General features: G+C 39.6%; 1 protein-coding gene across 1 annotated transcript in view; it reads right to left on the minus strand.

The window, feature by feature from the left end:
* The window catches only part of mad1l1 (mitotic arrest deficient 1 like 1), a 76,717-nt gene that overhangs the window by 40,004 nt on the left and 19,074 nt on the right, over positions 1–17,639 (minus strand). Inside the window, exons 13-16 of the mRNA XM_004569025.5 lie at positions 16,634–16,690; positions 14,457–14,548; positions 14,170–14,260; positions 34–259 (exon numbers count right to left, since the gene is read on the minus strand). Coding sequence (XP_004569082.1) covers positions 34–259; positions 14,170–14,260; positions 14,457–14,548; positions 16,634–16,690 — 466 coding nt within the window. The remainder of the gene's footprint in view (positions 1–33; positions 260–14,169; positions 14,261–14,456; positions 14,549–16,633; positions 16,691–17,639) is intronic.

Consider the following 17,639-nt stretch of genomic DNA (forward strand, 5'->3'; position numbering starts at 1 on the left):
TTATTCTGATGTCACACTTCTGTGTCATCTTACCCAACACTTCCTTTGAAGGAGCCAAACTAAGGCTGAAGCTGGGGTTGTGCGTGTCATCCTGGGAATGCCCCACAGCACCTCCACTCTGCAAAGAGCGTACAAGATCCCTGAGCCGTGTCACTTCTTGTCGGAGAGCCTCCACTTCCTGCTGGCGCTCTTGTTTGGCAATGGCGGTGGGGTTCACTTTGAGGTGGAGAACACGGGTTTTGACTGGATCGTAGTCTCCCTGAGACACAGAGACATAGATCAAACAGCCATCAGTTATAGAGCAGAACATTTTTTATGCACCATCTCATCTTAGCATCCAGGGCGCCTCACATTCCTCACTCACAGCAGTGATCATCACGCTTCAGTTCACCTCGCTGTTGCCAACTCAACAACTCTGTCAGATTTAGTGACTTTTCATATTCTTTTACAGAGCGCTTTTCCCCCTGAAAAATAAGAATGCCTTGTGACAAATGCAGCAGTGTAATGACCAAAGAGTGGAAAGTTGCATTCCCCTGCCTGAGTCTCTTCTCTGTTCGATGAGTGCCCTAGATGAGCAGGCAGCAGCACCCATGAAAAATCTGATTCCTTAAAAATGACTGCCTTTAAGGAACCCGGTGTCCTTCCAGTCATGATCAGCTTTGTAGCTTTGATAAACGAAAACTGGCAGCAATAGCTCTATTAATGCCAAAGAGTTACCACACCAAATATTGACTTAATTTAGCTGAGCCACAATATCAATGATTTCTATCATTAACTTCTTTGTGATAACAAAAATATTGACAGCAACAAGTAAATAACAATAAGAAATTAAAATAAACAAAGAGAATACAAAATATACATTGTGAGAATACAGAATACATTGTGTGCTGTCGGTCCTGCGTGCTGCACAACAACATTCAATATTTAGTATTTACTGCTGTTTACACTTAGCTAGATTAACGTGACGGTGTTGTGTTTAGTATGTTGCTCTGTTTTTTTGCTTGTTTTCTCTTCTCTTTCTCTCAACAGGTGATCCAGGAGATTTTTTTTCTCTCTTCTCTCTCTTTTTAAGAGCCCTTCCTCACTGTCCCTCTTCCCTTCTGATTTTCTTTTCCTTCATCTTTCTTTCTCCCTTTTCTATCCGTCAGTCATGTCTGTCCCGCCTGTAACAACTGAAGATAAAATAAAATAAATAATAACAACAAAGGTCGATCAAATGGACCAATACAGCAAGGCCGTGATGATCCATTTGGCAAAGTAAATCCGTTGGGTATCCTTGCTGGTCTTCAAACAACAATTCTTACGGCTAAAGAACCAAATGGGACAGGCAAAAAAAAAAGAAAAAAGAGAGAGAATACAAAATATAACCAGGCCAAACAAAAGAGAAGACGAAAAGTCCGAAATATTTAATGTACAATAATGATCCTACCGTACTTTTAAATACTGATCATTTGAAAACTACATTAATTAAAAGACTTGTACTCTGCTCTCATCTTGGGATGTCAGATCAGGTCATTACAGTTTTACACTCATTGTAATTATAACGTTCCACACGTTCTAACACGCGGAAACACCCCAAAACACGTTCCTTTGGTGTGAGACCAACATATGCAAGAAAAACCCTGCAAACCTTTTATAACCAATTTCAGTTTGCTATACATGGAGAGAAATGGTTACAACTGATCTCACATTACAGATTGGGAGAGGAGGTTAGCATAAAAAAATACTCGACAGTGTGATCGAAAGCTCTTGACGTTCACGTGAGCTTTCCCTATGAGGAAATAATGTTTTCAGTTATATCAAACAGACACATTAACGAGAAAGTATTCTTTCCCAGTGTTTTCTTCTCACTCTGCAAGGTCTGGCTAAATAAAAGTCGCTTAATGCCAATATAAGGAGAGACACACTCAAACAGGAACGCTCACAGCATGTACACACCCCTATCTGAGCTCTTGATTACAGGCTAAATTAGATTCTATATGCCTCCAAACGACGGTTGCCAAATAAACTACAGAGTAAAAGACAGAAAAGAAGAAAGAGTATATGAGGAAGAGAAACGGTGAAGGACAAATAAAAGAACATGGTAAAAAACAAACGGTGTCCGGGTACCACTGCCTTCAGCGTCAAGAAAGACCAGAGTGGATGAAGCGTACAGAAAAGCTCATAAATAACTCTTTCATGTACTTTATAAGAAACGATTACATTTCTCGAACTGAGTAACAGTAGATGTGTGTACTTAACATCAAGTATTTTTCCACAGCACACACACAGTCACAGCCAAACAAATTGCCCTTTCATTTTCTTCAACTTCAGTCTTTTGAAGTTCTACATCTGTTTACAGAGAGTTTATTTAAAGCTGCAGCTGTATGTGCCTTATGATAACCAGAGAGAGAAAATGGAAGGAAGAGACAGATATGTAGATTAGAGTTCGAAAAACGCAGTCAAAAGCTACATGCTGTCAAAAAGCAAAAAAAATAAATTAAAAATCTTCGTCTTTAAAAATTTAGGTCAAGCTAAATTAAATTAGAAAGATTTTGCTGTGGATTCATATTTTACTTTCAGGATGTCTGGACTGAGCTGAAGGGCAACGTTTTAATTTACTGCTCAACAGAATAAAAACAAACTAAACTAAACAAAAAACAAAAGCAAAGTTACTTCTCTTTGCCTTTCAAGCACATTGCTTTCAAAGCAAGCCAAATGGCATAATTATTTTTAATTGGGTTGACTCTCCTCCTATATTGAACTGAAAGTAAAAAAAAAAATGGAAGTCTTTAAAAAGGCATCCATTTGCTTGTCTGAATCTATTTGCCATTTTCACATTTCATAACAAAAGTAATACAGTGAATAAGTGTGATCCACTGATCAAAAAAAAAAAAACACACACACAAAGGACAATCATCTCCAAAATGAGCAAATGTAATATTACACTTTATTCTGTATCCATGTCTGCATTCAGTAGGAAAAAAGGTGCACCACTTCATTAAAAATTATAAATACGTTTATTGCTGCAAAAACAGAAAACAGCCAAATTGTCTGAGTTTTCAAAGCGAGCTTCTTAATATTACAGTTCTTCAGATTTTGTAAGTTGGTGTGTGTGTGTGTGTGTGTGTGTGTGTGTGTGTGTGTGTGTGTGTGTAGACGTATTTACATGCATATTATAGAGCCTGTTCTTCCACACATAATTTACAGTGCAGCAAAGTGGAATGCCATTCTAAGTGCTCGAGGCTACATATCTCTTATTCATAGAACAACAATAACAACACATCTAATACCAGAGTGCAGTCTGTTAAAAAAAAAAAAAAAAAAAAAGAGCAAAAGGCAGGGAGAGAGGGAGCATCGGAGCAAGATCAAATGTATGAGGAAGAAAGAATGAATAAGAGAACAAGACAAGAATACGAGTTTTGGGGGGAGGTTGAAGTCCAAAGAACAGTCTCTGTTCTTTAACAGATGCAGAACAAATTGCGCTGAAACATCCACTTATATACTCAACACAGCACCAACCACAGGGGACACATGAGTCACTGATGGAACAGGTGACACATTAATGATGAGTGTGCATGAATTTGAGAGTGGAGGGTACCATCAACCTTAAACCACACGAACCGATAAAGTGAGGTTGAATGGAAAGACAGCAGAGATGCTGGCGAGACGGGCTTCTTCCACTGAGTGACATTATCAGAAAACAGATTGAAGCTGCTGTCTAGATATTGGCAGGCTAAAGGCTCAGTCCTTTAAAAAAAAAAAAAATCTGTCCAGAAGATCAGATGCATTTTAAGGACCAGATCAAATTGAACTGTGATGTACACTCACCCCATCCGCCAAGAGTGGAACAAGACTTTATTTGAAATAATTTTAACATTTTTTGAACAAAAAGGGAACAGTTTTCACTTATCCATTTCTATTCTTTTTACTTTTATTTTAGTGTGATTTTAGTGAGAGGAAAATATTAATACTCATTACCCACCATTCACACCTAGAAGCTGCCTGGTACCATTCACTCTCACATCTGCTTGCCAATGGACAAGCACCAGTACACACGACTACTACCCACCCAGGATAGTTTGGAGATTTGACACAAGAATTGGTAACTTGTGTGTCCCATGTTTGCCTCTTTAATTCTTCAGTGACCACTGTTGGGACAATCCCTATTAAAAGATGCAAGTCACTTTGTCTGATAGCTGACATCTCAAAACTCCATCCATCCCTCCCTCCCTGCCTCCTGGGGGCAGGAGTCTAAGCAGAGATCTCTAACCACTTCCAAGAAGCTCTCAAGAGATCTCTTTAGTGTGTGTGTGCCCAGTGGGAGATGCCCTGAACAACTCCAGGTCATATGCCAAAACTACCTCAACCAGCCTCTTTCACGGTGCGAGTAATGACTCAACTCAGACACGTCAGCATTCTCATTTTTCCAGTCACTACCAAGAGCTTTTGACCACACATGAGGGTAGGAAAGTAGACTGAACGGTCAACCAACAGCTTACCGGCCCATGTGGCTCATTCAGTCACATGGGCCACCACAAACTGAATTTCATTAACACGGCACTGACTAGGGCTGAATGATTATGGAAAATAATCTAATTGCGATTAGAGCAATACATCATATAGTATGGCCAATACTATATTACATTAATTTTAAACTGTTCTTTCCTGGAAGACAGACCTCTGTTATGATGACATGAGGTGATGCATGAATTGATGACCTACATTTTTATTTAACTTCTTCAATCACAACAGTATATTTGAACATACACAGTTTATTTTTAGCTTACAAACATCTGAGCATAAAGTGCTGACAAGGAACCCTGGTGTAAACATTAAAATGAAAGTCAGTACAATGTGCAGATTGCAGAAATATACATAAACAAAATCAGTGGCTTTACCACACTCAGTTTTTCGACATCTGTGAACTACTAGACAGTCATTCAATTAAAAAATAATATTAAATAAATAAAACTAATAAAATTGGAAATTGGACGGTCTAGTTCTGATTAGCGTCACCGCTGTCTCGGTGGAGTTTAATAAACTCGGCCGTCTGCTTCTTGCTATCTAAAATATAACCAAACACTGGCGTAAATTCTCGACTGTCTCATACTTCTGTTTAATAAGTTTTCTGTTTGACGTTTAGTCAGCTGTGTGAAAACCAAGGAGGAACCCACCCGGGGGATTAATAAAGTTTTATTTTATCTAATCTAATAACTTTAATCTCAGCCAAACCGATTTACTCACGAACAAACAAAACACTGAAAAAAGCCCAACAATAAAATTTTTAGGTTGTCTAAGTGACTTATATATTACGTTTAACCCGAGCAGCGAAACTCCGCGGTGATCTGAAAATGATGTGCCGGGAGTTGTGCCGTTCTCGGCCGCATCAGTAACCCTCGAGCTCCCGGCTAGCTGTCGAGCTGGTGGGTAGCAGACGCCTCTGAAAACGTCGAAGCACTTTTGCAAATATGGGATATCTTGATAAACCGAGCAGATAGTCGATGTTTACACAACTACTTTCTCGCCTGAAAATATTTTAAAAGTTTATTTTGTGACCCAGAAAGATTAGTATGAGTAATTTTAAAACTTAGTAGCGGCCGCCATTGTTGGAAACTGGAGTTTGGCTGGGCCGCGCTATGAATTCTGGGATATGGTAGTAATTTGGACAGCCTTCGGCACGTCGCTGTGACGTAATCGGTCTACAAATGCGGCCTCAGGAGGATGCAGCCCATGAATTTGGACATGTCCAGAGTATAATCGCAGCCTTTGCGGTTAGAAAATTGCACTTGATCATGTCGCGATATTATCGCAAATGCGATATATCGTTCAGCCCTAGCACTGACCTATGCCTAACATGTGGACAGCTTTGGTTTTAAGTAAAACAAAGTGCACAAGCACGTAACTTGAGAATAAACAAAAGAGACTTGCTGCTTCTATGGAACAACTGTGTGATGTCAACTGGCAAACAAACACAGCAAGCAGAAACCCTAGTGTGGCCTCCTGTGACACAGGCAGGCTATGAGAAACTCAGAGCAGTTGCTGAATAGGTACTATATCCCTGTCTCAAAGGCAATGAGGGAACTAGGGCTGTATCTTTGTGGAGGTTCCACTCCAATGGTTATTCCTGAATGGGTGAAATTTGTGGATGACGAGCTATCTGCAGCACAGATGTCCTGATAGTGACTTGAAATTGGCTCCCTGTTGTTAAGCAGACATGAAGTGGAGCCTGAAAGCTCAAGACAGAGTTAGGAGAAGTAAAGTCACAGTCTCCGCTAACAATGTTTTGACTGGTAATGGGCTTACCAGCGTAAGGCTTGGACAATCTGGTATTCTTTGATAAAATCCTATCTAAGTTACGGTTAGACACATGAAAAGAACAAACAGCAGATTCTATGTCGTTCTGAAGAGCCAGGAAGCTGCAGATCAAGGGCTCCAAGAACCACAGGTGTCCATGAGGTAACCACCGACAGTGTAGAATATGAAAGTAAATACTGTGACATCACCCATTGTTTTTTAAAGTCCTGTTCTGAAGCCCCAAGATGAGCGTTTATACCGCCCCATCTTGGTTGCAAAATAGCACAGGTTTAAGGCATGTCCTCTCTCCCCATCAGGGCCCTACAGCCATATTTTATACTGATTCAGATTCCTTGGTTTCTGTGTCATAATACATTAAGTGTGTATCATTGAGAGCACCTTCACATCTATATCTTCAGCTGGATTTGAGCAGGTCTAAAAAAAACCACCAGGTCTGTGCACAGGCCCACAGCAGTTTTCTATGTAATATTAATATAGGAATGACTGTCAGGCAATGCCATAGGGACCCAGGCCTTAGGGATTCATGGATGAGCAAGAGGAGATGAGGGCCTTGCCTACAAAGCATGAAGGTCTGCAGAGCAGTACCATGTCACATGGAAGACCAAGTTTTACGGGCTCCTCCTTAGTATCAAACCTCCCACATGTAGACAGATCAGTAGAAATGATGCTGTCAGGAATAACTAGAATGCACAATGTCATCTTCTCTTCTGCCACATGTATAAACCAAGTCTTTGCATGACCACTCTTGTGTCTTGCAGCTCTTATTTATTTTGTTACTTAAAAAACTGAACATTGATGGCTTTTCTTGAATTTCTTGATCAAATCTGTTTAAGTTATTTATAACAGGAAATGGCTATAATTCATTTATGTAGCACTTTTCTCATCTTAGTGACCACTCAAAGCACTTTAGACTATAAGAACACACTTAAAAGACTGTTAGAATGTATGGTTATCCTAAATACTATTTATATCACATCAATGTCCAGTAAAGAATCACAATCTCAACAATGTCTTTGGACTATGGGAAGAAGCTGAAGTAGTTGGATGAAACCCATCTGGGCTTAGGGAAAACAGGGAAATGCAACAGAGAACAGATCCAAGCTGAGGTTTGAACCCAGAAACAACTTTTTATGAGATGAAAGTGTAGGCAAGACTGATGTTATATGTGGGAATAATCTGGTGCCAGAACCTTTTTTTAGCACCAGGTTATTGGTGCTTATATCATCAATGTGACCTTTAGTAGGGTTTGTAACAGCAAAGCTTAAACTGTTTTAGTAAATTCATGAAGAATATCAAGAAAATTAGTTGTGAAAGTCTTATAAATGGGCCAAAGGCATTTCTAAATAGATTTCCTGTCCATCTGTCAAAACATCACTGTAAGACCCTATATTCAGTTTAAATTAATAAATAAAAAGGCATTGTTAATGAAGCACCTCAATAAACCAACCCCGCCCACACACACACCAAAAAACAAACAAACAAAAAAAAAAAAAAATCAAAACAGCAAAGTACAACTAAACATGTTTCTGTGGCTGTGTATTGCACAACTACACTCGCAGATGTAAGCATATGCACAACACAGAGACTATGTTGATGCAACCTCATGCAATAGCAACAATTATTTCTGTTTAGACACTAGCATGAGAGCAAAGCATAAAGTACAACCCTTCAAATCTACCATTACGACTGCCATGATCTGTGATGTATCAATTAAAGAAAAGAAAAAAAAAAAAAACAAAAAGAGAGAGATGAACAAATATTAGCGGACAAACAAGTGAGGGAAACTAAGGAACAGATTCATATTACAGACCACAGATCTTTTTGTTGTTGTCATTAACTAAATTAAAATTACATGGTAATAAACATCATTTTTCCCCATTAAGAATAAAGACCTGAAACCACAAAAGGGCCAACTCGACATGAGACAGAACACACAGGGTGAAACAGTCCTTCATGGATTCTCAGAGCTTCTCTGGAAAAACAATGTTAAAAATAAAACTGAACTGAACGCTGAAGGTTCTTGGAGATGGTTTTGTTAGAACATTTCAGAGCTACTACTGTTACTAAAATAAGGCTTAAGAAAGTCAATGAAATAACAACCAGCACATTCTTTTTAAATCTATACTGAAATATAAAATAGCAAACAAGTTTATGTTTTGCCCCTCTCCATTTCCAAATCAGATGGTCATCTAAAAATCATACAGCTTCTACAGTCACTGTTATGTACGATCCAGCATGTTTGGGGGAAAAACTGGTGCACATAACGTAATCAGTTTATATTTTTGCAGTCATTAATAATGAATGCAGTTCAAAAATAAAGAGATGAAAGCATAGCAGTTCTTATTCTCCCAGTGTGTTCTCTTAAAGGTGGCTCTTTTATCAGTGAGAGAAATCATTAGTTAGCAAGACCAGCAACCACAGAAGGCTGACGTCAGCCAAATTACACAAGAACTGACCTGAATGCAGAAAAGTACTGTCAGGTTTTGATAAAGCAAATTAATTGCAAATTAATCACTGCACCCATTTCCCATTTTTCCAAGCAAAATATGAAAAGAATTAAGGGTACCTGAAAACCGTCACACAGCACTATACTTAAGCAACCTCCGCCAAAGCACAATACTTGCAAAATATGCACAAAAACAAACAAAAAAACAAACTGCTTTTGCTAAAAGGTATAAACAACACATTTTACTTAAGTCAAAATGCATGTCAAGTACAACCAGGCTGTGATTGCACACCAGGAAGAGATATTAGCACCTGGGGATGTGTTATCCAAATGTAAACAAATGACTCAACTAACCATCGCTGAAGCATTTGCTAGTTGCACTCCATATGACAGAAACAGCAAACAGTGGGTGGAGGTTACTAATGCATTTTACTTTGTTTAGTCAATGATATGATGACAGTCCAAACTGTGGAAAAGAAGGGCTTTAAACAACTAATTAAAAAGCTCATCCCAAAATGCAACATCCCAGCTAGCAATTATTTTCTAATTTAAAGTTAATTCTGTAACAATATGGTGCAGCTCCCAAAAAGTTACAAGGTTAAGCCGTGTTATGCAGTTCTGTTACACTTTTACTTCGTTTTCAGAGAAAACATTACCTTGGCTACTTCTGTGCCTACATTTGACTGATGCTGTGTCACTGGATACAATACTGTGTCACTGCTATTGTACAATAATGCTGCTGCTCCTGGCACCTCGTGACAATAGATTCACACTTTGAAGTATGTAGTCTGTCATCAGTGACAGCAGCTCATTGGAAAAGAAGGATGGAAAATACCCTTCATTTTGTTTGCACTAATAAATGCTGCTGCCTGCAAGCTGCAATCACTGATAAAATGTTGCTCGGGACTTTTAGCTACAGTGGGGCAAAAAAGTATTTAGTCAGCCACCGATTGTGCAAGTTCCCCCACTTAAAATGATGACAGAGGTCAGTAATTTGCACCAGAGGTACACTTCAACTGTGAGAGACAGAATGTGAAAAAAAAATCCATGAATTCACATGGTAGGATTTGTAAAGAATTTATTCATAAATTAGGGTGGAAAATAAGTATTTGGTCACCTCAAACAAGGAAAATCTCTGGCTCTCACAGACCTGTAACGTCTTCTGTAAGAAGCTTTTCTGTCCCCCACTCGTTACCTGTATGAATGGCACCTGTTTGAACTCATCATCTGTATAAAAGACACCTGTCCACAGCCTCAAACAGTCAGACTCCAAACTCTGCCATGGCCAAGACCAAAGAGCTTTCGAAGGACACCAGGAAAAGTATTGTAGACCTGCACTGGGAAGAGTGAATCTACAATAGGCAAGCAGCTTGGTGTGAAAAAATCAACTGTGGGAGCAATCATCAGAAAATGGAAGACATACAAGACCACTGATAATCTCCCGCGATCTGGGGCTCCACGCAAGATCTCATCCCGTGGGGTCAAAATGATCATGAGAACGGTGAGCAAAGATCCCAGAACCACACGGGGAGACCTGGTGAATGACCTGCAGAGAGCTGGGACCAAAGTAACAAAGGTCACCATCAGTAACACACTACAACGGCAGGGAATCAAATCCCGCAGTGCCAGACATGTTCCGCTGCTGAAGCCAGTGTATGTCCAAGCCCGTCTGAAGTTTGCCAGAGAGCACATGGATGATACAGCAGAGGATTGGGAGAATGTCATGTGGTTAGATGAAACCAAAGTAGAACTTTTTGGTATAAACTCAACTCGTCGTGTTTGGAGGAAGAAGAATACTGAGTTGCATCCCAAGAACACCATACCTACTCTGAAGCATGGGGGTGGAAACATCATGCTATGGGGCTGTTTTCCTGCCAAGGGGACAGGACGACTGATCCGTGTTAAGGACAGAATGAATGGGGCCATGTATCGTGAGATTTTGAGCCAAAACCTCCTTCCATCAGTGAGAACTTTGAAGATGAAACGAGGCTGGGTCTTCCAACATGACAATGATCCAAAACACACCGCCCGGGCAACAAAGGAGCGGCTCCGTAAGAAGCATTTGAAAGTCCTGGAGTGGCCTAGCCAGTCTCCAGACCTCAACCCCATAGAAAATCTGTGGCGGGAGTTGAAAGTCTGTGTTGCTCGGCGACAGCCCCAAAACATCACTGCTCTCGAGAAGATCTGCATGGAGGAATGGGCCAAAATACCAGCTACTGTGTGTGCAAACCTGGTAAAGACCTATAGTAAACGTTTGACCTCTGTTATTGCCCACAAAGGTTATGTTACAAAGTATTGAGTTGTATTTTTGTTATTGACCAAATACTTATTTTCCACCCTGATTTACGAATAAATTCTTTACAAATCCTACCATGTGGATTCATGGATTTTTTTTTCACATTCTGTCTCTCACAGTTGAAGTGTACCTCTGGTGCAAATTACTGACCTCTGTCATCATTTTAGGTGGGGGAACTTGCACAATCGGTGGCTGACTAAATACTTTTTTGCCCCACTGTATATTGTCATAGATGTCATTATTGCAAATATTCTTGAAATATTATGGTTTAATTCAGAGGCTATAACATCCACCCTCATTGCCTAGTATGTATGTGTCCCTACAGAACACAAGGTGCTCGAGTTTGTTGAAAATGTGCCGAAAAATAAATAAATAAATACAATGTGATATCAGCAATTTTTCCTTTTTTCAGGCACACAAAACAAACAGATTTCCATAACATTTGTTCTCTGTTGTTTAAACAATTATGTAAGTTCTGCCTGACTCTGCTCTCTGCCACCAAAGATGCTGCAGAGTGCCCTCTGGTGGACAAACTATGCAGCATCAAGTCTGTGTAGCTTCTCAGTCATCCAGGTCATGGTAATCTTAGTAGGGGGAAGGAAAAAAAAATATCGACTGGACTTCTTTAAGTTTCTGTGCAACATCAACACTCCCGACATTCGCTGAAAAGTGTTTCTCCTATCTCGTTAACTGTTTGAATTTTCATTTATCGACCATTATAAATACCAGCATCAGCAAATGGCGAATCTTGGCCGTTATACTGAAAAAGTTATTAAAACCTAAATGATATGGAATGTACTACAGTCCTTGCAAAAACTGGATTTTGAGGGCCAATTACAGCTGTGCCATTGGGTGATGATCCTGCAAATTGATGCTAACAAGTAAACAACAAGTAACTGATCAATCAAACGTTTTTTAGCTTGTGCTCTCATAAATGCATGAAATCAATGTTTTTATTGTAAAATCTGTCCCACTTTAGATTGCTGTTGAGCATTTAACCAGCACTTGTGCAAGTACATGCACACCCTTCTGTACTTTTCTTTAAGTCCATCAATCAGCATGTCTAAAGAGAGAAAACAGAAGTGTTTTTAAGTGTTACACTTTAACTTTAGGTTTAATGAAAATGGGCTGGATGTATGTGTCATTTAAAGTCTCTGCTGTGTCCAGAGAGGACAGAATTTGATTCTATTTGCCTTTGTAATAGGCATCTATCGATATCAGCATTGATACTGACCAATATTTATCAACTCTCATCGATGCTTCTGTATTTTTGGTGTAATATAAAGCTTTAACTGGATGCAACACTCCATCACGCTCCCTGATGTTTGAATGCAAGTCTTCCAGTTTGTGCAAGTCCTCTGTCGCTAGGGCCTCTTGTCTGATCTGTGTGCAGCTTGGAGTGTTTGCCTAGCAACACTGACTTCACAGTCAAAAACACCCTCTAGTCTGAGCCCAACTGCCAACCACACAACACTGTGTCAAACACTTCCACCTGATTTTCTTTCCCATTTATTTAACTCTAGAAGAACATTTTTTTTGTTTTTTTCTTCTCCAGTTTGCATCATGTTTCTAAATTGAATAAGTAACTATGTTAAATGACTCTGATCTCAATCCTGACTGAAATAACCCAGTATCATTTAATCTTGATTATCAAAATAAAGAAAAAAAATACATGTTTTAAAAAAATAAGTACATAAATATGGTAGAGAGACCCTACAATAATACACAGAAAACCCCAACATTCAAACAACCTCCTATGAGCAAGCACTTGGTGACAGTGAGAAGGATGGTGACTATAATAACTCCGTCGATAGCACTTCTAAAATCAGAATCTCTTTGTATGGCGTTTTTAGAAGGATTATATCTGCTCATACACTGTCATGTGATTCCTAGTTTAAAAAGTTGTTGCTTAGTTTTTAACTAACTGTAAGATAAAAAATTACATTCATTCACTTCTACTGATCTACTCAGAGTTAATTTTAGGTGTTCAATGATCACTATGCTGGTTTCAAGATTTTAAAGGTACAACCACTAGTTTTATAGCTAAATTGCTCAAAAGCAATCTCACTGCACTGGTCATCCAAGCGATCGACACCTGTGTATTTCAGTACGATTTAAATATAAAGGCACTAATAATGGGACTGGCTACGAAAATCTTATATGGAAGTTGATATAATACTAATAAAAAAAATGCAATGTCAGTTTATTTGAGCAATCAATTCTGTTAACTCATCCTTATTCAGCTATTCACTTCTTCTTTCAAATAGTTCTCCATTCAGTCACTCATCTCCTCAGTCAGTCTGATGTAGAGGTCTCTTGGTGTGCATTAGACCATGAAAGAGTCATAAAAATTAGCTCCTAAGAACTGACCTGATCCATTGACTGTGTAACCTTGAAACCCCCACACACACACACACACACACACACACACACACACACACACACACACACACACACACACACACACACACACACACACACACACACACGTCAATTGCCTTAAAGGTGGTGGTCATGCTTGAAAAAACATGGATTTCATTCAACCCACTGCTAAATGGAACCAACACGCTTGCCCACACACGTTTCATTAAAGTGCCCTGTTGGCTTAGTTTGGCACAGTACGAGTCAGGGGAGTTAGAGAAGCTGACTGAGATGAAACGCACACACGCACGCACGCACGCACACACACCATTTTAAAAGAAAAAAACAGGAAAAGACTTAAATAACTTTGGAAGATGAAAGCAGCTGGATTAGATGCACACAGTCAAATGTGTGTGTCTGTGTTTATGTTTCACAAATGTTGTCTACCAATTTAATTTTAGCCAGTGTCATTCGCAGCTAACACTAGGGAGGTCCACGAAATGCTCTGTGTATTGTAATCCTTTCCACCAACAAAGGAAGGATTTCAAATCAGCCACAGGTTGTGCGATTTTTCCATTGGATGCTGCTCAAGTCACACCTGGGTCCAATTATGTTTGAAAAACTGTCAGATATGTGAAACGTTTGTGTGAATCAATCTGTAGTGTCATGCGGGCTCGTCTGCTGCCCTTGGGGTTATTAAATTGGTTCCTTTGTGCCAGACGAGTAAATCCATCACAGAAAACAGTTGGAGGGAACTTAAAGCGCCTACCTGTAGGTTGTGCCTCTCCAGTCTCATCTCCAGAATGTTATTCAGCTCCTCCAAACGTTGCCGCTCTCTCTCTAAATCTTCAATTTTCTGTCTGAGAAAAAAGATGCATGCACATACACTGTTTAATAACGCCTAACATGCAAAGATGTGACCATGTATGTCACAGAGTGAACAGGTTAATCTTAGGCGTATAGCTGTGCTCAGGCATGCATGTGAGGCATTAGTGATTTAATCCTTTATATGTATAGTCATGAATTTTTCATTGCAACAAGTTGAGGTCAACCCACCTGAGAATGGTGACCTCTTCTTTGGTCAGTAAAGAGTTGCTGTCAGTAGCAGAGGCCTGCTGCTTCTTTAAAGACTCCAGCTCCAGCTCCGCCTGGGACACAAAGAAAATGATCCTGGTGTACTATCATCAGACCACCTTTGGCCGTGTGCCTGGCAGAAACCTTCTGCCTGCAGATAAATCCTGAAGACTGTATTATAGTGGGCTGCTATCTTTTTGACACAGACATCAAGACAAACAGATATATCCTTTACACACCATTAGCCCACTAACTTATTTTCTGTTTCACAACGTCCTGATCTTTTTACCTCTTACTCGTTTCTATTCCATCTGTCTCATAGTTGTTTTTTCCCCTCTGATCTTGCTCTCGTCTGTAAAATTATCCCTCATTTCCATTTGCACACCAATTTTCCTCCTCCTCTGACAGCATCTGCCCGTCTCTCGGTGCATCCCCACTCCCAGTCTTCCCAAGACAGATAAGTAATTACTGCTATACCAGACAGGTAGATTTCACGCGTCAATACTCATTGCTATGGCTATGTTGATGTCACCTCGGCAACAAGGAGCCAAGAAAAGAAGGAAGATCATAGAATGAGTAAAGAGGGTGCGTTTCAAGGTTTCAGGTCACACCTGCCAACTCGCTACGTTATCCGGGACTATATTTAAAAGCAGAATACTTCTGTCTGTAAGAGTTTTCTGTCATTTCTAAAATCTTCAATTGAGAAAAATGTACATGCCAAGATTGACAGATAAACCTGTTAAATGTACTGACACACTCAGGACTGAAAAAAAGAACGTGCTAAAGTTTACATCTGTTTTCATTTTTTTACACTGTCATTAAAAGATTACTATGTATAGATAGATGCATAGATTCTTTTGCATCCATATTTCATTTTATTCTTATATTTAGCTGGTTGGGTGGTTATATTCATCAATTTTCTACCACTTACATGAATCTGGGCTGTTTGAACCAGAGTCTAAACAAAGATAACAGGATTTCTCTCTCTCCCCAGCCATCTCCTCCAGCTCTTCCAGGGGCACAGTGAGGCAAGCCAGACATAAGACAGTATCTCTCCAGTGTGCCCCTGGGTGTCCTCCTGGTAGGACATGCCTGAAACACCTCAACTAAGAAGTATCCAGGAGGAGTCTTAGTCAGGATGTATAGACAGACTATTGTGAGCCTCTACTGAATGACTGAGCCCCTGACCTCACCTTTAAGTGGGATCCCAGAAAACTTTTGGATGAAGCTCATTTCCACTTGTACAGTGGCTTGCAAAAGTATTCGACCCCCTTGAACTTTTCACACACCCCACTTTGCAGTTATTTATTTGTAAAAAATGTTTGGAATCATGTATGATTTTCGTTCCACTTCTCACGTGTGCACCACTTTGTATTGGTCTTTCACGTGGAATTCCAATAAAATTGATTCATGTTTGTGGCTGTAATGTGACAAATTGTGGAAAAGTTCAAGGGGGCCAAATACTTTTGCAAGCCACTGTATCTGAGATTTTATTCTTTCAGTCACTGCCCAAATCTTGGGGTATTCAGTGACGGCAGAAAGGTAAATCAACCAGTAAATCGATGGCTACACACTGACACTCAGCTGTCTCTTCACTGCAACGGACTGGAACAGAGTCACAAAGTCCTTTAATTAATTAAATGGAGTTATATATGCATGTTGTCTAGGTAACTTCAACAGATTGTACATAAAGATGCATGATTCCCACCTCCTGCTACTGAAGTCTGCCTTCCCTCTTCTTCTAATTATATCAATTATTAACCTGGAGCCTCCAGGACAGTGGGCACATGATACTGGTGGCCACCCAAAGGTGCACACACATGCTACTTTCCTTTAATTTCACATAGTGTACATGGCACAATCATAGATGCTGGTTATGCTCTTATCTTTTTGTAACTGCTATATGTGAAATTAGCTAGCTACATCTCAAACGCTTTTTGCAAAAATAGACTGATTGTGCTCTTGGATCCATGTCTCCAAACTGGTTGATACTGCTTATACTTTGGCTGCTAATTACTTGACTGGTGAAAAATGCCTGTGCCTTTTATAGAAACGGCATGTTGCAACAACAACAACAACAAAAAAAAAAAAAAAACAACAACCCAAAAAAAACAACAACAAAAAAAAAAAAAAAAAAACGGGATTGCAGGTTCACTTACTGTTTGTAGCTGCAGTTTTAGTGTCCCTGTCTCCTCCTGCGCTTTGGTCAGCTGAGCCTGAATTAACAGGACAAAAGAAATGTAATGCAGAAGCAAAAAGAAAAATGACCCTAGCCTACTGATATGCAGTAATAGCCCTCCAAAAAACAAAGGAAAGAAGCCAGTTAGTACTTCAAAATAACATCCCTGTTGAGAAATGAGCTGCTATCAACCAAAATATTAGGTCTTTCATGGGTTATTATTTTGTATTGTAGTGTCCTAAGGCAGTGTGTTGTGGAGGCTTTTGTGTTTGTTCCATTTTCTTACAGATCAAGCTGCATTTTAGCTTTTGTAGCTTGCCATCACCAGTGTGTGAATGTGTGTGTGAATGGGTGGATGACTGGATATGTAAAGCGCTTTGGGGTCCTTAGGGACTAGTAAAGCGCTATATAAATCCAGGCCATTTACCATTTTATTAACCTTCATGTTAGATTAGCCAAGCTGTGACACTACGAGTGCAGGGGGTGCTAGGTTAGTGCTGATTCCCGTTTCAGCACAGCAACTGCCAAATTCACAGTGATTGTTGGCTGATTATTAAAATAAAAGATTTGTAGAGAAATTCAAGGTATTTCGCCCATCTCTTTCAAAAGTGAGTCACAGTGTAAACAGCATAATGCAGTAACTTTAAAAGGGCAAAACTGGAGAGAATCAAACTGGGGTTCTGCACTTAAACATGGCAATTCTGTCAAACTGAGGGAATTAAAAGAAAAGGGTGACAATCTCTGCAACGTAAGTCCAGTATTATCCATTTTTGTAGATGTGTTTCAGTCTGTCCGCTAAACAAGAGTATTGAGGATGTAAACAACAAGCAGCTGAAGCTAAGCAGCATGCAATTACTGTGCCCTCAGCTACGAGTCATGTGTCAAACAGCTACATGCATAATAATCTGGTCGGCAGCTTAGTGGAAGTCAGTACTTTCAAATTCAACTTTGAAAAACAAAACAAAGAGCAGAAGACAAAAAAATAA

This window comes from Maylandia zebra, linkage group LG6, assembly GCF_041146795.1.
Source record: "Maylandia zebra isolate NMK-2024a linkage group LG6, Mzebra_GT3a, whole genome shotgun sequence".
NCBI lineage: Eukaryota > Metazoa > Chordata > Actinopteri > Cichliformes > Cichlidae > Maylandia > Maylandia zebra.